The sequence below is a fragment of the Bufo bufo genome, chromosome 10 (genome assembly GCF_905171765.1).
Source record: "Bufo bufo chromosome 10, aBufBuf1.1, whole genome shotgun sequence".
Classification (NCBI taxonomy): domain Eukaryota; kingdom Metazoa; phylum Chordata; class Amphibia; order Anura; family Bufonidae; genus Bufo; species Bufo bufo.
The window spans coordinates 144,291,947-144,316,271 of NC_053398.1; the positions used below are offsets into that span (position 1 = coordinate 144,291,947).

The window sequence follows — 24,325 nt, forward strand, 5'->3', positions numbered from 1 at the left end:
CACCCTGAGGAGGAGGAGGGACGCACTGGACTTTCTCTCACTCCTTCCCAAAAACTGCAAAGAGCTCAGCCCGGAAAGCTCTGGAACAATGAGGCTCGCCTGCCTGGCACTGCTCGCACTCCTGGTGACGGTAAATGTGCGGGCATAGTCCGTCTCACACTGGTGTGCACTACTAGTTCCAGCATGCCTGCAACTCCAGCCCAGCATAGTTATAAATGACAGTTTTCTATCTCGATTTTGTAGGGGTCCCTGGTGGTCTCAGAGGAGCAGTGCAAACCCGGCTTCAGCGAGCAGCGCTACGCCTTCACTGTGACCCGTAAATTCCTGGAGAGAAACCGAATCATCGGCAAAGGTAAGAAATTCTGCAGCTCCATCACAGATTGTCTGAAAACGAGTCCCTCACCCTACAGGCACTGGCATATCACACCAGTGGTAGTGCCATTTAAAAGGGTGGCACAGGTTGGACAGCGCTTTGTTATATTCTGGGCACCCAGTAACCCCTGATCAGATGCCTTCCACAAGGTGGCGATAGTGAGACGGTTCTCTTTCCCTGGGGAATACCTCTTTGCATATTGTTTTCCCATGGAACAAGTCTCCATACCATGGGGCAATTCCAGTACTTCTCCATACAAGGCAGGTCTCTTTAAAGGGGTATTCCCATCACAGACAATGGGGGCATATCGCTAGGATATGCCCCCCTTGTCTGATAGGTGCGGGTCCCACCGCTGGGACCCGCACCTACAACGAGAACGAAGCGGGGACCACTGTGGGTGGATTACCTGGGGTCCGTCCACCACCAAGCGCTGCTCCCATAGAAGTGAACGGGAGCGCCCTGCGCATGCGCGGCCCATGCTCCCATTCATTTCTATAGGGCAGACGATATGCCCCCATTGTCTGAGATGGGAAAGCCCCTTTAAGCTCCTGATCAGCTTATAGCTGTGAGAAATGTCCCCTGCAGTAACACGGCGCTCTATTTTATTAATTTTTTTATTTTATTTAAAGGGGTATTCCCATCACATACAATGGGGGGCATATCGCTAGAATATGCCCCCCATTGTCTGATAGGTGCGGATTCCCACCTCTGGGACCTGCACCTACAAGGAGAATGGAGCCGGGGAGCGCTGTGGCTGGAAGACCCCGGGTTTCCCAGGGTCTGTACACCACCAAGCGCTAATCCCACCGCTCCGTTCTCGTTGTAGGTGCGGGTCCCATAGGCGGGAATCCGCACCTATCAGACAATGGGGGGCATATCCTAGCGATATGCCCCCATTGTACATGATGCTCCATCCCTTTAAATGCTATCTTTAAAGGATAGACTCCATTATGCTTAGTGCAGGGCCTCAGGTTCTTTGCACGACTCGGGTCCGGTGTCCGGTGTAATACTTGCCAGGTATCGGCTGGGTAATATGGCACAGCCACAACCATATGTGTGGAGCTGCGCCTCCTGGCGGTCGGAGGTCCTGGGAACTGGACTCCTTATTGGGGCTCATGCACACAAATGTATTTTTTGTCCGTGTCTGTTCTGTTTTTTTTTTTTTTTTTTTTCGCGGCCCGTATCCGGAACCATTCATTTCAATTTGACCGCAAAAAATAAATAAGGAAATGGCTCAGTGCTCATTCCATATCAGTATGTCCGTTCCGTAGCCCCGCAAAAAAAATATAACGTCCTATTCTTGTCCGTTTAGGCATTTGTTACAATGGATCCACCCAAAAAAACGGATGGCATATGGATGTCATCTGTTTTTTTTCCCGCGGATCCACAATTTGCGCACTGCTAAACAAATACAGTCATGTGCATGTAGCTTTATAGAAAAGGCCATTGTTACAATGGATCCGCAAAAAAACCTGGATGTAACACGGACATCACACGGATGTCATCTGTTTTTTCTTTCTTTGCGGATCTGTGTTTTGCAAACTGCAAAATAGATACGGTCGTGTGCATGAGCCCCAAAGGACCCAGAAATCCTGCAACTCAGGTGTCGCATATCTTCGGTGCGGAGATCCTCCGGGATCATAATCATACGCACAGTGTATGTCACTTGATATCGGCAGCTCTAGTTATAAACTTCCATTTAGTCCATCTTAGGCCCCTTTCACACGGGCGAGTATTCCACGCGGATGCGATGCGTGAGTTGAACGCATTGCACCTGCACTGAATCCGGACCCATTCATTTCTATGGGGCTGTGCACACGAGCGGTAATTTTCACGCATCACTTGTGCGTTGCGTGAAAATCGCAGCATGCTCCTCTTTGTGCGTTTTCCAAGCCATGCAGGCCCTATAGAAGTGAATGGGGCTGCGTGAAAATCGCAAGCAAGTGCGGATGCGGTGCGATTTTCACGCACGGTTGCTAGGAGACGATCGGGATGGGGACCCGATCATTATTATTTTCCCTTATAACATGGTTATAAGGAAAAATAATAGCATTCTGAATACAGAATGCATAGTACAATAGCGCTGGAGGGGTTAAAAAATAAATAAATCATAATTTAACTCACCTTATCCACTTGATCGAGGAGCCGGCATCTCTTCTGTCGTCTTCTTTGCTGTCTGCAGGAAAAGGACCTGTGGTGACATCACTCCGGTCATCACATGATCCATCACCATGGTAAACGATCATGTGACGTACCATGTGATGACCGGAGTGACGTCACCACAGGTCCTTTTCCTGCAGACAGCAAAGAAGACGACAGAAGAGATGCCGGCTCTGCGATCAAGTGGATCAAGGTGAGTTTAATTATTTTTTATTTATTTTTAACCCCTCCAGCGCTATTGTTCTATGCATTCTGTATTCAGACCATGTTATAAGGGAAAATAATACAATCTACAGAACACCGATCCCAAGCCCCAACTTCTGTGAAGAAGTTCGGGTTCGGGTTTGGGTACCAAACATGCCGATTTTTCTCACGCGCGTGCAAAACGCATTATAATGTTTTGCACTCGCGTGGAAAAATCGCGCCTGTTTCCGCAACGCACCCGCACCTTTTCCCGCAACGCCCGTGTGAAAGAGGCCTTAAAGGGGTAGTCCCATCTTGTAAAGTGCTGGTATATCACTAGGATGTCTGAGACCCCCGTGGATGTAGGACATGGTTTAGTGATGCATCCCCTTGTAACTTTTCCCTGCACAGCATCGCTCCCGACCACCGGACTTTAATGCAGTTCGCCTGCCGCGCCTCTGGGTGGTGGGGCACAGCTGTTACAGAAAAACTAGTGACGGCATCAGAGTTGGGGCCCCTTCGTTCTCTGTGTCCTCAAGGTTGGATCCTCAACAGCCTGAAAGTGATTGCATATCTTGCCCATCCCTTTTATAAGATGGGAATACCCCTTTAAGTGCAGCACATCTGGACTCCTCTGTAATAAATTCCAAAGAAACCTCAAAAGGAATTCAGTCTCACATTCCAGGCTTTTCTGGGGCTGGATAGAAAACATCTCAGGAAATGTTGAGGCGTGATAGTCTGCGGCGGCTGGCCCTGGGGCGGGAGTAATAACATGGGACAGTAAATCGGTTCCTAAAGACCCCTGGACGGTCAATTATAAATTGGGTTAACTGGACAGCAACTGGGAAGACTGGCTGCACACAGATGTCACCAGGACCGTGGCTCAACTGTTACGTGGCATCTTGCAGGTATCCCACACATTGGAGAATAGCAAGAGCGATGATGGGATGAGGTGATGTCATCATGTGCAGTCCATGGCCTGGGTACACCTCTGCGAGGGCCCGGTGGTCTCCATCTCTAGCGGTGTGGACTGTCATCATAGAAGGGTGATCCATCGGTCCGAAAATTCTTCTTATCCTTGAAGTCCCATTCACATGTTGTGGTTAGGCTCGGGCTAGATGGCGACTTTGCCCCCAGCACACGTTGCAATGAAAGTGAATGCGGTCACATGGCTGGAAATCTGCGGATCGCAACTAAACTCAATTCACTTTCATTAGTTGCGATGCAATCTTGGCCTTGCGCCATATATTGCGCCAGTCGCCATGTAGCCGGACCCTTAGTGCACCCTTGTCTGCTCTCTTTTCTGGGGCGAGATTTTGTAGTACAGAATGAATGTCGCAACGACGAAATGCGTGAATAGAGTCGGATCACAAAACTGAATTACGTGTTACGAAAAATAGTGGTAAATAAGACGTGACCGCCGTCTTTTCTCCTTCTGTTTCAGTGAGTTTTACATCCTGCTCCGCTAACAACCGGGCCCTCTACTCCCCTGATGACACCCGCTTCCGGGTGTTCCCTGATGGCAAAGTGACAGTGAAGCGGCAGCTCACCCTCCACGACGGATCCGTCAGTTTTGTGTTGAATGCATGGGATGCCAACGGAATGCGCCACTCTGTGCCCATATTTGTGTGGAATGAAAGAGAAGAACAGGTATTGTGAATTCTTACCAATCCCGTCCCATTAGATCTGGACTGTTATCATCCACTGACTGCAAACAGAGTTGTTGAAAACGATGAACTTAAACTCAAAACCATCTAATTTCTGTAAATCTGTACTTCGATGATCAGATATTATCAAGGGTTAGAGCTGTGTCTCTGTTAGGCTACATGCACACGACCGTATGCGTTTTGCGGTCCGCAAATTACAGATCCGCCCAAAAAACGGATGACGTTCCGTATGGCATCCGTTTTTTTTTTTGCGGATCCATTGTAGTAATGCCTATCCTTGTCCACAAACTAGAAAAAAATAGGACATGTTCTATTTTTTTTGCAGGGCAACGGAACGGACATACTGATGCGGACAGCACACGCGTTTTTTGCGGACCCATTGAAATGAATGGGTCCGCATCCTATCCGCAAAGAAAAAAAACGGAACGGGCACGGAAACAAACAATGTTTGTGTGCATGTAGCCAACAGAGGTCCAAATCCCTGTGCCTTTCACACAGCCATAGAGTAATAAGATTGTGCTGCCTGCGGCCACCAGTAGAGGGAGCTCCCTGCAGACAGAGCTATTATTGAGGTCAGTGCGCTCCGTATAGATATAGACGCACTGAGCGCTCCCTGCAGGCAGCTAGAATTTAATGTGTGCATGCTAGCGACCATTTATTTTCTAATAGGGTTTGCAAGATTTCTAGATTTATGGACTAGAATGAAAACAAAATGTATAACGTCCCTTTTTTTTTTTTTTTTTCTTTATCTTTTCCTTCTAAATTACTAGGCAGCGGATCGGATTTTTGGAAGGTCTTAAAGCGTCCTCCTCTTTCTTTTGTCATTGCTGCTCCTGTTTTATTTGGATGAATAAATAAATGTTCAGATACAGCAGAGTGTGACATTTCTTTATTTTTCCATCACTCCATGATCCGTGATCGGAGGCTGTAGTTGTGCATCAGCTAGAGATGAAAACAAACGTATAGTCTTTGTGGTCCACCGATCCGCAAAATACAAATGTGGTCCGTGTTTTGGACACATTGATTTAATCCGTGTACTTTCCGCATCCGTATGTCCGATACGCAAATTAATAGAACTTGGCCGCAAAATCCGGACTGAGGACCCATTGAAGTCAATGGGTCCACAAAAGATACAGATGGTATCCTTATTGTGTGGACCCCAGAAGACATGTGGTCGTGTGCGTGAGGCCTACGGCTCATGGCGGACAGGAATGTGCTTTCCTATAAAAAAGAAGGCCACTGCTAGGTATATGTTCTTTTACATAGATGCCCCAAGCCTCGGTTTAGAAGGCATCATGGTGATAGTTCTTAAAGGGAACCTGTCACCTGGATTTTGGGTATAGAGCTGGGTTGCTAGATGGCCGCTAGCACATCCGTAATATCCAGTCCCCATAGCTCTGTGTGCTTTTATTGTGTAAAAAAACCCGATTTGATACATATGCAAATTACCCTGAGATGAGTCCTGTACAGGACTCATCTCGGGGACAGGACTCATCTCGGGGACAGGACTCATCTCGGGGACAGGACTCATCTCGGGGACAGGACTCATCTCGGGGACAGGACTCATCTCGGGGACAGGACTCATCTCGGGGACAGGACTCATCTCGGGGACAGGACTCATCTCGGGGACAGGACTCATCTCGGGGACAGGACTCATCTCGGGGACAGGACTCATCTCGGGGACAGGACTCATCTCAGGTTAATTTGCATATGTATCAAATTGTTTTTTTTACACAATAAAAGCACACAGAGCTATGGGGACTGGGTATTGTGGATGTGCTAGCGGCCATCTAGAAACCCATGTCCTCAGCTCTATACCCAAAATCCAGGTGACAGGTTCCCTTTAAAGGGGTTGTCCGATTATGAGAGCTTTTTGTCTATCCAGTGTCTGATCGATGGGGGCCCAACCACTGGGACCCCTGCCAGTCATGAAAATGGGGGTCTGTGCTCCCCTCTTCAATTGGAGCAGCAGTTGTGCATGTGCTCTGCCGCCCCATTGAGCTCTATGGGAGATAGCTTGTACTTGGTTATCTCCAGCAGTCCCATAGAGCTCAGTGCAGCTGCGGACACACATGCATGTCTGCCGCCCCATTGAGCTCTATGGGAGATAGCTTGTACTTGGTTATCTCCAGCAGTCCCATAGAGCTCAGTGCAGCTGAGGACACACATGCATGTCTGCCGCCCCATATAAGTGGGATGCACAGGCCGCCGTTCTCGGAATCGGCAGAAGTCCCCCACTGACATCTTGTGGATAAGGGGATAAGTTGTCGTAATGGGACAACCCCATTAATTTGCAAGACTTCAATCTTAAACAGATGTTCCACTTGACAATATTTTAAGGAGGTTTCCTGACTCCTCCTCTGGATCGGTCATCAGTATCTGATTGGAGGGGGTCTGACATCCAGGAACCTCGCCAGTCAGCTTTCATCACGGCACTTTCAAAAATAACGTGCGTGTTTCATTCCACCAGATGCCACGTTTCCGTCCTCTCAATGGAACCTTTTTCAAGCAATAACAGCAATGGTGCATAATACATATATAAATACCACCCACATGGTGACGAGACAATTAAGATAATAAACTAATAAAGTGCAATAGTGCTCAAAACATTGTATGATACGTTCATGTAGCAAATAAACACTAATCTTACAATAATACAGTGAATTCATCCATAAATGACGTTATAAATATGTTAAAAATATCGAAAATATGTCAAAATAGATAAGGACACATAATAAAATGCAAACATTTGTGACATTCCATATGTGCTAGATTAAAAACATAATGAATGGAGGAGGAAGGGATCACACCTGGAGACGCTGTATACAATCCTACGGAATGTACGGAGAAAGCGATAGCGGGACATAATCAAATCACACAATTTCTCAGTGCGTTTGGTCTTTCCAGTCTGAACACGGCCACCACCACAGAAGACACAAGAGAGACTGGGTGATCCCTCCGATCAACATACCTGAAAACCAGAGGGGTCCATTTCCCAAAACTGTTATTCAGGTAGGGTGCAGAGACTTATCTACAGAAGGAATATATGGACGTGGCTGCGGCCGGGCCCTCCAGAGCCTCATTCTCTTCTATTGTAGATTAAATCTAGCAGAGCCGACGAGATGAAGGTATACTACAGCATCACAGGGCAGGGGGCCGACACTCCACCCGTGGGACTCTTCACCATAGAGAAATCCACCGGTTGGTTATACATCACCAAGCCCCTGGACAGAGAAGAGATACCGAGCTACAAGGTAAGTTCGCCGCCTGACCTAACCTGGAGACCTCCCTGTGACGTGGTCATGGCCTGCCATATCTGAGGAGTATCTGTATTTCCAGATTCTTTTTCATGCCGTATCGGCAAGTGGAGCGGCCGTGGAAAATCCGATAGAAATAATTATCACGGTCACGGATCAGAACGATAACCGCCCGTACTTTACCCAGCCAGTCTTTGAAGGCACAGTGGCTGAAGGTTCCAAGCCAGGTAAGTGATATCAATGTCTCCGCAATCTAAGACCCCAAAGGTAAGGCTAGGCGACCATTGTACCGCAGCCCAGTGGTGTAGCGTGGGTTGCCAGCACCCGGGGCTAGCCAAGTATTCCCCCCCCCCAACCTGTGGCCACACCTCTTTTTACAGATAATGTAGTAGATGTCACCTGCAGTCCTATGTAACACCACATATAACACAGTGATAACTCTCTGAGTACAGATGATATAGTAGATGTCACCTGCAGTCCTATGTAACACCACAGATAACACAGTGATAGCTCTCTGAGTACAGATAATGTAGTAGATGTCACCTGCAGTCCTGTGTAACACCACAGATAACACAGTGATAACTCTCTGAGTACAGATGATGTAGTAGATGTCACCTGCAGTCCTACGTAACACCACAGATAACACAGTGATAACTCTCTGAGTACAGATGATGTAGTAGATGTCACCTGCAGTCCTATGTAACACCACAGATAACACAGTGATAACTCTCTGAGTACAGATAATGTAGTAGATGTCACCTGCAGTCCTGTGTAACACCACATATAACACAGTGATAACTCTGATGTAGTAGATGGGTGTGAGGCCCCAGAATTCAGAACACGCACCCCCCCCCCCCCCCAACCCTACCGTGAAACAGATATGTGTGTAGTGTACGGGAACTGTAATACCCGTCACTACCAAAGTGTCACTTGGTGTGCTGTCGTCCCCCCTTACTTATGGGAAGTTGGTGCATGTCAGTTTTATAAAATGTCATGTAATGTGTGTATTTCCCTGTTACTGAAACTTGCATGTACAGGCCTACTAGGGGTGTCATTCCTACTTCTAGTCCATAGAGGGAGCTAGGGAGCCCTAGTTTATATAAGGCCCAGTCAGGGAAGTAGAAAGCAGACGGAGTCTAGTGTCTGTAATCTACAGTTGGAGATTAGACAATGTCTGAGACAAGTCCAGGCCTGAAGCCTGCTGTCCAGGAGAAGATTCCCTCCTGAATTCCCATATGCAGAAACAGGAATATCTTAGCTAAAGAGCCTGAGGAAGCTGAGAGGGACCGAGGCAAAGATCAGGAAAGCAAGAGGTACTAAGAAATAACAGAGGAGGCACTTTTATAAAGCTACAGCCAAGGATATAAAGCCAGAACTAGGTTATTGGGCCTTGGTGAAGATATGCTATATTCCAGGATCAGACAGAAATAGAGTGCAAGCTCCTGTACTGCAAGTCCTGTGTCTAACACTCTGTAATCACCTTGCTAAAACTGTAATTGCCTGCATCAACCGTATTGCAAGATCGACTGTATGCAAAGGAACTGCGATTCCACTAATGTCCCTGTATTGATGATGACTACTAAAGTTGGAGTTTGGATTTAATACCACGTGTTCCTCAATTTATTCCTGCTATCCGCAAACGGCGTGCCACCGTCTAATTGGCACTGGCGTCACGAACAATTTATACCATCACCTGCCCTTGCAGAGAGTCAGCCGTACCAGGTTAGTGTATATTGCACTACATCACCCAGAAACACCTATTACACACAACTTGAGTACGCTGCACCTCTCTTTTGGCGTCACGAACAGGATTCGCACGCTTTCCAGTGCAAGAAGCGTGAACTTTGTGCCTTATACCGTTGCCCTGTGACCAAAGTGACAATTTGCCTGTTTATTGCAAGTGGACTTTGTGGACTGAAAATCCTACCCAAAGTGTACTCAAAACCTCTAAAAAGCGCTGTGCAGTATTGCGCTATCCAGAGGAAGAAAATCGCCGCATTGGAGTGTGGTTTTGTGGACTTTTAACAATCCTGCTTGCTGTCAGTGAATAGACAGCGTTTATACCCAAAGATGGCTGCTGGGCTTGCTGAATTTACTGCTGCGTCACCTTCATCCCGAAAAGGCGGGAAAAATTGGCGCCTTTCTGAGGAAAAAGCGGGAAGAAGGTCAAGGTCAGGCACCACTGCTTATCTGGACATTTGCATGTCTGCCAGCATGGACACCGCCTTCCATATACTGGAATACCTGGGGGGCGGCTCCCCAGTGCAGTGGGAGGAGCTGGCTACTCTAATTGACGCGACCCTATCGCTCTCCTCAGAAGGATCGAGCATGTTGGATAGTGAGCAGAGTGTTGCTGCAGCGTCCGCACCTGAAATTGCAAAGATGACTGATATCGGTGTAGAGCCAGAAGAGGCTCCACCGGCCTACTCTCCGGGACCGGAGCAACCCGCCTGCCGCCCAAGGGAGAAAGAACCCGAGCCCTGCTATGGCTCGTGGAGGGACTTTTTCCAACCATCTTTCAAATGGTCCTCCCTAATGGCGGAGATCCGAGAGGCCGCTATAAAGCGGAATACAAAGACCAAAATCATCTATGTGGAACTAACTAAGACAATACATGAGAAGCATACGCACACCCAACCCCGCCTGGAAAGGAGAAAGGGAGTGGTGCTGTCATTTGACAAATCCCGTGGCTACGGGTTTATCCAGGACTATCTGACTGGCAGAGACCTCTATGTGAATCGAAGGTCTGTCAAAAGAGACTACCTCCCTTCGTACCAGCACAGCCTCCGCGAGGGAGAGGAAGTGGAGTTCACCCCTGCCGAGAGCCTGCGAGGCCCTTATGCGACTGCTGTGACCCGTCCCAAGCGAGCTCCTGAGGACTGGGAGGCAGAAGAAGGAGAAGACTACTCTGGCTGCGAGCGGGAACCTGAACGCTCTCCAGAGCCGGCCCATCACGCCTTCCAGGAGCGGAGCTCCTTCATTGGGCCAAACGTCTTCTGGCAGCCAACCGTGTTGGAGAAATGGGTGAGCCCCTATCCTTCCCCCGAGCTGCCTCGTCGGGAGAAGACCATATCTGAGCTGGAGCAGTTAAAAGGACTTAGTGCTACCTTTGAGAACATCCGGATGGGACGGAGACCAGACGCATCGCCTGAACCTGCAGAGGCCGAGTCCGCGCCATCGGTGACTGTACCTGCGCCGGCGGCGTCAGCAGAGGACAGCGACTCCGATCCAGAGAGCATCGGTGAGCAGATCGTCCGGCTGGAGGAGAAGTTGCGGGAGTTACGCAAGATACACACCGCCAGGATCCGGACACCGCCAGGGAAGGACGAGGTAAGGGTGCCTGTCACCACCTGTAGACCACCTTCTGTTGCCACCGCTCCGTCAGTGCCCCGGACCGGACCCGCGATTGCCGTAAACTGCTGCACCCAGAGCACCGGACCGCTTGCTGCGGCGGTGCCAAGCACGTTACACCCTGCAGTGATCATGTCAGGACCGGCAAGGTCCACCAGAGGGTTCACCCCTAGGCCTATGGGGCCAATACCTATTAGGGGCCCCTTTACCCTACAGCTGCCCCCTGACACTGTTATGTGGGCACACCCGCCTGTAGAAGAGTACTACAGACGATACCTGCCAGCGGAGCCAAGTGGTTATGATATGCCACTGTAATCAGCCTGCTAGGCCTTTGGTTTATTGCACCAAAGAAATCTGGTGTTTATCGTCCAGGACAGGAGTCCTACATTTCTGGTCCTTTGTTGCGGCTGCCAGTTTGTCCACGGCTCAGTGGTAGGTGTTGACCACTGAAATCACAAAGTCAGCAAGGCCACGTTTGTTTCCAGGATCTCCTGCCTGCTTTTGTACCCCACACCAAGTTGTGCCTGTTCCTTTAGTTGCACCTTTTACCCTTCACCCCCTTTTCAGGTTGATCAGGGGTTTTACAGCACTTGTCTTTGCTGTCCTTTTATTGTGCAACTTGATACTAAGGAACCGTGCCCGGAGACAGACTCAAAAGAACCTGAGCCTCTGAGATTTTTGCTCTTTTAAAAAGTAATGTGCCCAGAGATGGACTCCACCGCATGAGAGCCTCTGTGATTAATAAGAAATAACCTGGGTACGGACTCATGTTTGTTCTTTGAGCCTCCAAGAACTTTTATACTGTTTTATCCATTTTGCTGTTCTATCATGGACTTATTCATTGTCATGGACTATCCTGGTTATAATGTTACGCTGTGCCAGGTCAGCGCCCCCGTTCCATTCATTATCCTGAGAGAAGAGAACGACGACCCTTGTCACCACCCTTCATCTTTGCCAATTGGACCTGATATGAATGTAAATGTAGATGAATTACATGTATGTATGCCTGCATGTCTCTTTTTTCTGTTTCAGGTAGAGATTCCAGTTGGGCGACCCATGATGGAGTACGAGGTCGTACTCAGCTTAAAGCAGTGGGGTATGTAGTGTACGGGAACTGCAATACCCGTCACTACCAAAGTGTCACTTGGTGTGCTGTCGTCCCTCCTTAGTTATGGAGAAGTTGGTATATGTCAGTTTTATAAATTGTCATGTAATATAATGCTATGTGTTTCCCTGTTGCTGTGACACTTGCAAGTACAGGCCTGCTAGGGGTGTCATTCCAGCTTCTAGTCAATAGAGGGAGCTAGGGAGCCCTAGTTTATATAAGGCCCAGTCAGGGAAGTAGAAGGGGGACGGAGTCTAGTGTCTGTAATCTACAGTTGGAGATTAGACAATGTCTGAGACCAGTCCAGGCCTGAAGCCTGCTGTCCAGGAGAAGATTCCCTCCTGAATTCCCATATGCAGAAACAGGAATATCTTAGCTAAAGAGTCTAAGAAAGCTGAGAGGGACCGAGGCAAAGATCAGGAAAGCAAGAGGTACTAAGAATAACAGAGGAGGCACTTTTATAAAGCTACAACCAAGGATATAAAGCCAGAACTAGGTTATTGGGCCTTGGTGAAGATATGCTATATTCCAGGATCAGACAGAAATAGAGTGCAAGCTCCTGTACTGCAAGTCCTGTGTCTAACACTCTGTAATCACCTTGCTAAAACTGTAATTGCCTGCATCAACCGTATTGCAAGATCGACTGTATGCAAAGGAACTGCGATTCCATTAATGTCCCTGTATTGATGATGACTACTAAAGTTGGAGTTTGGTTTTAATACCACGCGTTCCTCAATTTATTCCTGCTATCCGCAAACGGCGTGCCACCGTCTAATTGGCACTGGCGTCACAAACAATTTATACCATCACCTGCCCTTGCAGAGAGTCAGCCGTACCAGGTTAGTGTATATTGCACTACATCACCCAGAAACACCTATTACACACAACTTGAGTACGCTGCATGTGGATGGACATTATTATATACGGTAGAATACAGCAGCACACGCCTCTTACATCCAGTGACGTCTCCCGTCATGTAGACTTTCCTCAATGTCTTCATTCGGAGATCAGACCGCCATGACACCTTCTCTCAGCCGCGTCTCTACATTCCTCACTTTACTCTCATGCTCCACCTCCTGGTGCCTCAACACTGTCATCCTGCTGCTACCCCAATACTGTGCTAGTACCATACAGATAGTCCCCCATAAAAACATGCTCCCAAACTGTCCTCAGTGGTAATGGCGTCCCCTACAGCAGGGGCCCTCGCCTCCAGTCCTCAGGGCCCACCTGACCGTCATGTTTTCAGGATTTCCTTAGTACTGAGCAGATGATACAAGTGTCAGTGCTTCAAGACTTACCTCAGATATCAGGGGCGGACTGGGAACTTAAAGTGGCCTTGGAAAAAATACTGAAAGTGGCCCTGTTTTGTAGTCGGGTCCAAATTGATGGAAGGCAGGGCCAGCAATGCCATATTGTGGCACATTATACCCCCCAACAGAGCCAAATACCACATCCATCACAAAATACTTCCCCAAGAACTTCCATTGGCCGGCCATGAGGAGGCCTCGGCCCACCGGGAAATTTCCATGTAAAGTCTATGGCCAATCCGCCCCTGACAGAAATTCATTCTGTGTCAGATTCTCAAATCATGACCAGCAGGTGGGCCCTGGGGACACTGCCCCACAGTACCTCCAATAGTATCCCTCATTAATATGTGCTCAATAATATTGCCCCCATTAGTAACAGGGCCCCTCTATAAGATACCCCTATAAGAGCATGCAGCAGTAATAAAGACCCGCTGCAGTGCCCCATGTAGTTACAATGACCCTCTGTTGTGCCACTAGATAAAAGACCCCCCCCCCTGCAGTGCCCAAATGTATAATGCCCTCTGTATTATTACAATATATAATGGCTGCCTGTGTATTATTATTGTGATAATTATGGCCCCCTCTGTAGAATAATTGTAATAATAATGGCCCCCATTCTTTCAATATATAATTGCCTCCTTTGTATAATGTCCCCCATAGTGCCCCCAGTCCATGGCCTGCCTATAAAAAAAAAAAAAATACTCACCTCTTCACTCCGTCATTGTTTGTGGCCTGTCTTGAAGCGTCCCGGCCCAGGCGGTCACAAACACATCACCGTGCCCTCGCGCGCCACGTCATCTCGCGAGACCCGGCGCAGGAGGTCATGATGAGGTAATCGCGATCTCCTGCGCCGCTCTACTGCTTCATAGGCTTCAGGTCACTATGGCCCACATTAAAATTCCTGCTGCCTGGCGCCCCCTGCAATTTTGCGCCCATCCTCCGTGTACTCGCTCTTCCTGGGCTTCCTGCATTTGATTCACAGGACCCTTCCTACCCTCATCCAGAATCAGTGGCTCGGCTATCTTCCCTTCTCATTTCCTGAGGTTTGAGTAGGCCTCACACTGCACAGGCCACATGCAGCCCCTCACTCCAGGCCCAGGCTCCCCCCCTCAGGGCACCATAAACTAAATACCATTTTTAGCTCTTGGAATAATATTAAAGCACATAAAATATATTTTCCTGAATAGTAAATGTTGGCCCTTTTTGCAGTGATCCTCTGGGGCACTGCACTAACAACATTTAGGTCCTGGACAACCCCTCTAAGTCATTGCTTATTGGCCTAAAGGGATTATCCAACTCCTATAATGCCGCCCAAAATGCCGGGGCCCCTTATACAGTTTATACTTGCCCCGCTCCCTGGCACCCGCGTCACTTCTGATGCCCGCACGGCCGCTGCTGCATCTCCCCGTTGCGCGGATCCAAACATCCGACAATGGGGGGGGTCAACCAATAGCGGGCCGCGACGGGAACGAGCCTCCCTAGCATTGTGGGTGACGTTAGGGAGGCTCGTCTAGGGAGATGCAGCGGCGGCCGTGCGGGCATCAAAAGTGACACGGTGAGTGGGGTAAGAATGACCAGTATGAGGGGCCCGGGGCATTTTGGGGGGGCATTATAACCCCTTTAACACACAATACTTCCCTACAGATCTATTTAGCTCACAAACTGGATCCAACTGTAACAAACTCTCAGCTGTAAGAGTGTAAAACGAGAACGCTTCCATTCACTGACAACAAGCAGAAGTTGAGCTTTGTTATGTAGAAAACCCCAGTAGACCAGGAGGTGTGCTGCCGCAGTGATTGTATTGCTGTTGAAGGTGCGTGCGTGATGACCGTGTCAGCGATTGATGCAGACGACACTGTGTACAGCGATAACGGGGTGATCCGATATTCCATTACTGCCCAGACACCCCAAGAGCCCGACAAGGAAATGTTTCGTATCGATCCCACAAGTGGAGCGATCAGCGTCGGCAAGAGTGGACTAAGCTATGAGGTGTGTGATACCTTCTCGCCCTAAATGACTTCTCCAGGCAGGACTCCTATATCTGCATTTAAAGGGATTGTCCCTTTGGAACAGTTTTAGGATTTTCGATAGCCAGACCCTCTTATTACCAGAAATCAGCCCATTACTAAAGGAAGACTATCCCTTTCCAAATTGCCCATAGAACATATGGGCAACGTTTGGGCCTCCCGCTATCAGCTAGGAAAGCTCTGGCCGACTTGATCCTTCCATAGAGTACATAGCAATATACATAAGGCCTCGTGCACAGGACCGTATCCGTTTTGTGGTCCGCAAATCGCAGGATAGAATGTGGATCCAGGGATTTATTCCAATTGCCAGATTTGGTGTCGGGAAGGAATTTGGGTGATATACTGGACTAGACGGACCCGTGTCTTTCAGCCTGATCACCTATATAATAGCAGCCTCACGCCCCATGCACAAGCCAGTATGTATTTTTAGTTTTTTTGCGGACCGGTTGACTTCAATCCTCATTTTGCAGCCATGAATAGGACATGTTCTATCCTTTTGCGGAATGGACATATACAGATACAGATCATCTGTGTGCCTTCCGCATCCGTACATCCGTCCCGCAAAAAGATAGCTGTCCTATACTTGGCCTTAACGTACAGATCACAGACCCCTTGAAGTCAATGGGTCCGCAAAAAAAAAGGGCCTACGATATAACCCAGGTGTAGGAATTGCCGAGTGATATGTTGCAGCCTAAAATGTCTTATTGCGTGTCTCGGTGCTCCTACCTGGATACCGCTGGACCCCAGGCTTTGGCTCCGAAGCAATAAATAGGGGGAATAATTGAGGTATAAAAGAATAACTTGAGTCCAGACCTTGAGATGAAGTTCTATGGCAGCTTTACTTTGCATAAACGTTCTCCAAAACGGTTTACAGGCTTTGTCTTGGTTCCAGCAGGTTTTAGCATGAAACTGGCAGGCAAACTCCACTCTGCTATATCTGTTTCTCTCTGACTCTGGCTGTATAACTCAGCTTCTTCTTTATGCCGCACTTCACTTTGTTGTCTGACTCTAGGGTATGCCAGGGAACTTTCCTCCTGGCTTCTGAGGCTTCAAGCTTTGGCCTCCATGGCCAGCAGAGCTTAGGGTGCTATGGCTGGTGTGGGCACGTCCAGTAGAGACATGCCCCTGCACACCCTTCCCCTTGCTGGGGGTAAACTAGACTGACTAGAACTTCTGCCCCACCCTTCCTGCAGGAAGTAGGACAAGCCCACTCCCCTACAGAGGGGGGTTAGAATGGAATGGTAAGTTCCATTCTCTCTAAGTACAGCTCTGCCACCTGCTGGTGAACCAGGCACATTACATGAACATAACAGTTGCAAACAGATTAGGAATGCACGGTGTGGACGACCTGGACAAAATACATAGGTGGCATTGGTGTTAGCCCAATAAAGAGAGTAGCAGGGTGCAGGAGTGGTAACATCACTCTGGGGTGTTACACATACGTCATGTGCATGAGGCTTTACAAGGTTTCCAGGACACCAGGGAACTTTTCTTCCAAGACACTTTATATTACTCTCCTTCCATGCTTTATTAATGGGGGGTAATCTAGATGCAGCAGCATGACTGGTTAGGTACGGTCTGAGGGGCAGGAATGATCACCGTTATTGTTCTCTTTTCTTGATCACGATGTTCTGTGTTCTTTCCAGCAAAGCAAAAAATATGTCCTGACTGTCAGTGCTACCGATCAAGATGGACGGGGATATAGTAGTACCGCCACAGCTGTCATCACTGTGCTGCAGGCCGACGGAGTGAGTCACATGTCGTGTATATGTCTTTTATGTCCTGGGGGCTATAGAAAATATTACATTGAGGCTTCATGGGTGACCCTGGGATCACTCCAGAATAATCCAAAACTATACGGTGACAGGGGCGGACTGGGAACTAAAAGTGATCCTGTGTTGTAGGTGGGTCCAAATTGACAGAAGGCAAAACAAGTAGGCGGGGCCAACAATACCGGAGTGCAGCACAAAATACCGCCCCTGCAGAACCAAATACCACAGTGCAGCACAATATACTGCCCCTGCAGAACCAGATACCACAGTGCAGCACAAAATACCGCCCCAGCAGAACCAAATACCACAGTGCAGCACAATATACCACCCCAGCAGAACTATATACCACAGTGCAGCACAATATACCGCCCCAGCAGAACCAGATACCACAGTGCAGCACAATATACCGCCCCAGCAGAACCAGATACCACAGTGCAGCACAAAATACTGCCCCAGCAGAACCAGATACCAAAGTGCAGCACAATATACCGCCCCAGCAGAACCAGTTACCACAGTGCAGCACAATATACTGCCCCTGCAAAACCAAATACCACAGTGCAGCACAAAATACCGCCCCTGCAAAACCAAATACCACAGTGCAGCACAATATACCGCCCCTGCAGAACCAAATACCAGAGTGCAGCACAATATACCACCCCTACAGAACCAGATACCACAGTGCAGCACAAAATACCGCCCCAGCAGAACCAAATACCACAGTGCAGCACAATATACTGCCCCAGCAGAACCAAATACCACAGTGCAGCACAATATACCGCCCCAGCAGAACCAAATACCACAGTGCAGCACAATATACCGCCCCAGCAGAACCAGATACCACAGTGCAGCACAATATACCGCCCCAGGAGAACCAAATACCACAGTGCAGCACAAAATACCGCCCCTGCAGAACCAAATACCACAGTGCAGCACAATATACTGCCCCAGCAGAACCAGATACCGCAGTGCAGCACAATATACTGCCCCAGCAGAACCAGATACCACAGTGCAGCACAATATACTGCCCCAGGAGAACCAAATACCACAGTGCAGCACAATATTCCGCCCCAGCAGAACCAGATACCACAGTGCAGCACAATATACCGCCCCAGGAGAACCAAATACCACAGTGCAGCACAAAATACCGCCCCTGCAGAACCAAATACCACAGTGCAGCACAATATACCGCCCCAGCAGAACCAGATACCACAGTGCAGCACAATATACCGCCCCAGCAGAACCAAATACCACAGTGCAGCACGAAATACTGCTCTATCTCCATACTGAAGACAGTGATGGGGTCGAGTTCAGGGGGGCACCTGCAGCTGCTGTATAAATTAATGCTGAGGCAGCGGCTGTGAGGAGGTCTTGAGCAGCTGCCTGGACACAGGCTCACCAGAAAATTACCCTGTAGGGTATATGGCCAATGCGACCTTGGGGCTGTCCACATAGGTGTGGCCCTAAACACAGCCGGCAGCTATTCCTTCCAATACTTGTCCATACACATGCATGCTCAGTGTGGCTAAGCATGCATGTGTTTTCAGCCGGGAGAGGGGACGCTTCCAGACGCTTCCGGTGGTGGCTTATCTCCTGCCAGAACAAAAAGATCGGGCGTTGAAATTCATCTTGGCTGATTCTTCTTTTTCTCTGTTGAGGGAGATTGTCACCCATCAGGCTTCTGACGTGAAGGAGGGCACATATTATTAGCGCACCACTAGCTATGGCGCCGGGGTTTATATAACCTGAAATGAGCATTTCTTGAAGGTTTTGTAGGCATTCCTGGACTGTACGGAGAGGGGTCTTAAAGTTTCTGGAATGGGGGTTCCAAAATTTAAAGATACATCATATTCCAGATTTAAATGCATTATATGGCGGGCAAATATAAATAGTTTCCAGGTATTTCAATTTTTTAATACTGGGGTACTGTGAAGCTGCCGTATGCAACCAATGTTCTTTAAAAAAGGGAAGGGCGCGAGGTCTCTACACTACACTGCTGTAACAATAGATGGTAATGATCCTGCCTACGATATGCCATCATGGCTGAGCAGCCTGACAGGAACGCTCACCAATGTGTAGAATATGGAAATGCTAGAGCGCAGTGTGTAGTGTGGTCCCGCACCCTCAGCCACCCAGTCCTGCTCACATCTAGGACAGGGTGCTGGGGGACATTTTAAATCATTCCCGGAGAACCCCTTTAAGGCCTCTTTCACGTGAGCGATACGGATTGGCTCAGGATGCGTTCAAGTTGAGTCAGTTTTGTCTGCAATTGCGTTCAGTGTTTTTTCGCGCGGGTGCAATCCGTTTTGATGTGTGAAAAAAAAACAAAGACTTACAAACCTCTCCTAGCAACCGTCAGTGAAAAACGCATCCAGGTTTACATCCGGATGCAATACGTTTTTCACTGAAACCCCATTCACTTCTATGGCCCCTTATACACGAGCGAGTTTCCCGCGCGGGTGCAATGCGTGACGTGAACGCACTGCACCCGCACTGAATCCTGACCCATTCATTTCAGTGGGTCTGTGTACTTGAGCGTTTTTTTTTTCACTCATCAGTTCTGTGTTGCGTGAAAAACGCTGCATGTTCTATATTCTGCGTTTTTCACGCAGCCCGGGCCCCATAGAAGTTAATGGGGCTTCAGTGAAAAACGCATTACATCCGGAAGCAAGTGCGGGTGCGATGTGTTTTTTCACTGTTAGTTGCTAAGAGATGTTGTTTGTAAACCTTCAGTTTTTTTTATCACGCGCGTGAAAAACGCATCAAAACGCATTGCACCCGCGTGGACAAAACTGAACAACTGAACTCAATCGCAGACAAAACGGACTGAACTTGCTTGCAAAATAGCGCGAGTTTGACTGAACGCATCCGGAGCTGATCCGTCACGCTCGTGTGAAAGAGGCCTATGGGGCCGGGGCTGCGTGAAAAACGCAGAATATAGAACAGGCTGCAATTCCCGCGCAACGCAGAAATGACGCATGAAAAAATCGCTCCTGTGCACAGACCCATTGAATGAATAGGTCAGGATTCAGTGCGTTCACTTCATGCATCGTACTCGCTCGTGTGAAAGGGGCCTGAACATTACCAGGGGATAAACTCGGTGCCTCTGGGGTCACTGATCTGTTCCCACAGCCAACAACAGGTCAGCAGGAAAAACACAGCGCAGGTTGGTAAAAGTTAACCAGGGCCCCCGGGGCACAGGGGCCGCACAGTACAAAGGTCCGGGCTCAGGACAGGACACGCTCTGCTATGAGCAGGTACCGGCTGCAGCTCATTCATCAGCACCTGCAGGGCTCGCCGGTAAGTGTCTGCGAATTGGCTAATACATCTCCTACTTCTGTGGGTGAGACTGGATCACACCCCTCCCCCCTGGGCCAGTGCATTTCGGCAGTTCAGGAAGTGCTGCGGCTGAGCTCCGAGGACACGTGTAGGTATAGAACCACAGCTGCTGGAGATAATGGGGGCTCGGGAGCCTCTCTGCAGAATATATTAGGTGTTTGTTAGAATAGTCATTCCCTAAAAAACACCTTGTATTAATGAGGCTGCCCCCCTTATCCGCAGGAGTCGTCCACATCTGCTCCCGGGCCTGCAGCACGGATCAGGGAATCGCACTAATCTGAGTGAGATACGGGAAAGGAAATAATCCGCCAAATCACAAGGAGCCAACCCGTCCCAATGTATAGATTAACCCTTTAGCTGTAAGAGCTTTACCCAATATCTGATTGGTAGGGGTCTGACCAGAGAATGGGGTAGGGGGCAAATCCGTCTCTTTCCAATAGAAAAAATGAGGAACTTGTTTAAAAATGTAATAATAATAATAATAATTCTATTTCTCCAATTGCTCATCTTGCAGGATATGTCGGGGGGCAGTAACCGCCTGCTGAGCACGCACGTCCTAAATACAGCGCAGGGGATTCCCGCGAAAGGCCTGACCATTACCTTGTCCAAGCTGGATGCCGGCCAAGCGCAATGGGTACAAGTGAGCAGAAGGTGGGTGCCCGCCCCGCACAGAGGTGCAGATTATAGATGGAGACCCTTGTAGGAGGCAGGACCGAGCACATGGTATGGATGAAAGCTAAGTCCAACCAAGGGATCGGTGGGGATGTGAATTTGAGGAAGGGGAGCGAGACCGAGATGTCTACCCATTTACATTAGCATTAAGGTTATTTAATTGTAAGAAGGTCCGCAAATTGCAGATCCGCAAAACACCGATACCGGCCGCGTGTCTTCTGCATACGGCCAGCCCTATGATAAAAACGCCTATTCTTATCCGCAAAGCACAGACAAGGATAGGACATGTTCTATCTATTTTGCGGAGCCGCGGAATGGAAGTGCGGATGTGGACAGCATCGTACGGTGTGCAGTCCGCATCTTTTGCGGCCCCGTTGAAATGAGTTTTGCGGAACGGATGCGGGCACAAATATATGGTCGTTAATCTAAGCCTTATTTAAACCCGTCCACTGTTCCTGCTGTGCCCACGTCCGGAGGGCACAGCTCTTACAGAATAGAAGCCTCTGGAGACTGAACTTTTTGCCCCTTTGTCTTTTGAGGGGATTTTACCTAGAACAGCTTTTTCACCATATTTTTTGTACGGGCGTTTATATATTTATATATTGGGATAATTATGTTCTTTCCGGAGATGCCTCTTCTCAAGACTAAATACATTTAAAGGGGTATTCCCATCTCACACAATGGGGTCATTTCGCTAGGATATGGCCCCATTGTCTGATAGGTGCGGGTCCCACATCTATCTCATAAACGCAGCCAAAAATGAAGCCGGCAAAGTGGTGGCCGGCGGTGCCAGGTCCGGCCACCACAAAGTGTTCCTATTGGCCCACCGAAAATGGCAAAGTGGTGCACGCTATTTTCAGGATGCCCATAGGAATGAATGGGAATGCACTGCTTCCATTCACTTCTACGGTGTCGGTGTAAATAGACGAGCCAGCACTCGGCTATTTTCGGCGGCCCCATAGAAATGAAAGGAGGGTGGCTCCACCACTTTGCCAGAGAGACAGGTGTGAGACCCGCACCTATCCTAGCGATATGTCCTCATTGTCTGAGATGGGAATACCCCTTCAATTCTTTTAATCTTTCTTCCTAATTAAGACCCTCCGGGCCCCTTATCAGTTTAGTCGCTCTCCTCTGTACTCTCTCCAGCTCCAGGGCGTCCTTTCTATGGACTGGTGCCCAGAAGTGGACTGCGTATTCCAGATGAGGCCGCACCAGCGCTTTGTAAAGTGGTAATATTACATCCCTGCCCCGCGAGTCCAGGCCTCGTCTAATGCAGGACAATATCCTGGTGGCCTTAGAGGCAGCTGATTGACATTGTGCTGTTATTTAATCTACAAGGACACCCAAATCCTTCTCTACAAGTGACTGTCCCAGTGTTACATCCCCTAGGAAAGGGATGGTGAACCTTTTAGAGACCGAGTGCCCAAACTGCAACCCAAAACCCACTTATTTATCACAAAGTGCCAACACGGCAATGTTACCTGAATACCAATAGAGTATCGTCCATGTACTTTATGATTTACCTATAATACCTGCCTACATTCAGTGCGCTGCCTGTGCGGCCCGGCTGAGGAATGGCAGGAAAAGTCTAAGACACTAGACTTTTTCCAAGGTGAGGGTCCCCGAAGAGAGGGCTCTGAGTGGCGCCTCTGGCACCCGTGCCACCACTGCCCTAGGACATATGAAGCACGGAGATTATTACTACCAAGATGCAGAACTTTACATTTATCCACATTGGACCTCATTTGCCAAGTTGATGCCCAATCACTCAGTGTCCACATCAGCTTGTAGTTTATGGACATCTTCCATAGACCGTACAGTACGACACAGCTTAGTGTCATCTGCAATACTATGCACAACCTGTGGACAGGGGTGGCGCTGTTTATTTTTTTTTTCCAAAGAAATCTGCCATGTTTTTCTACCCCTTTAATATATCCAGGTACTTGTTGATGTCTTTGGTAACGATATACGCTGTCATTTCATTCAATGTGTTCTGTGCATTGATAATTGAATCTTTCTACTTCAGCGTCACCAATGAGGACGGCCGCTGCCCCGGGCTCTTGCGAGGAGAACCTCTCACCGCCGGGACCTTCCAGTTACGTTTTGATACCAAGGACTACTGGAAACAAATGCAGCAGGACAGTTTCTACCCTTACGTGGAGGTACATGCTTCACCTATAATAGTGACCAGAAATCTTAAAGGGCTCCAACAGCCGGCACCCCCGCTGATCAGCTGTATGAGGAGACGAGGTGCGCCGTCTCCCTTCCTGTTTGCTGGTGATTTGCCATAGACATACAGCACGGGCACACTGCGAGCCCCGTCTCCTCATACAGCTGATCGATGGGGGTGCCAGGCATCGCACCCCCGCCCATCTGATATTGATAACCTATCCTTAAAGGCCCCGACAACCCCTTTAACTCACTGACAGCAGAGGGCCCTTTAAGAACAGCATAACGGCCCCTTGCTTTGGAGACAACATTACTTGCACCCATCTCTCTGTAATAGCCGATTCCTTTGGGACTGGTTATTGCGTTGACATTGGAAGTGGGCAGAGGTGTAACTTGAGACGACCGGGCACCAATGCAAAATATATAGAAGAGCCCCCACCTATCAGGGGCCACTTATAATGTGTGACAGTACCTGGGTGCCACCACTATGTCCCTGGAAACTGAAGTTTGGTAATTATTGACTTAGATTGTGATCTCCTCGGAGCATCCCTCCATGGGAAAACCCATCGTGTGTCTCCAGAACCTTGCACCATATCTGAGGGCCCCCTTACCCTCCTCTGGGGCCCGTATGATGCTGCTCTTATCTGTACATGTCTTATATTTTACAGGTCGTTTTCACCATCGCAGACCCAAAACAGAAGTACCACGTGCCGCTCCTGCTGACTCCATTCTCGTACACCACCTACAGGGGGAGCTAATGGTAGAAATGTGCCACTCCTTGTGTTATTCTGGCACGGTCTACATCCCCGATCTTGGATACGGCCGTCACCTACAGTCTTTATTATTTCATGGTGAGGGCGCACGTAGGGTCAAATAAAAAGATGAGACAAGGATCACTCTAACTTTTAGTTTGTATGTGTCTATGGGGCCATGGCAGAGGCTTATC

At 48.7% G+C, this 24,325-nt stretch overlaps 1 protein-coding gene across 2 annotated transcripts; it reads left to right on the forward strand.

Moving 5' to 3' along the window:
* LOC120980675 (blastomere cadherin-like) lies at positions 1-24,272 on the forward strand. 2 transcript variants are annotated; one of them, XM_040409918.1, is made up of 11 exons: positions 1-124; positions 244-352; positions 4,161-4,366; positions 7,291-7,395; positions 7,482-7,637; positions 7,723-7,867; positions 15,217-15,392; positions 17,077-17,178; positions 21,053-21,189; positions 23,237-23,372; positions 24,048-24,272. In XM_040409918.1, the coding sequence occupies exons 1-11, from the start codon at positions 89-91 to the stop codon at positions 24,135-24,137; spliced, it is 1,398 nt and encodes a 465-aa protein (XP_040265852.1). In that variant the 5' UTR covers positions 1-88; the 3' UTR covers positions 24,138-24,272. The 2 variants fall into 2 exon arrangements, with proteins under 2 accessions (XP_040265852.1, XP_040265851.1); XM_040409917.1 differs by having other exon boundaries at positions 13-130.
* The last annotated feature ends 53 nt before the right edge of the window (positions 24,273-24,325 follow it).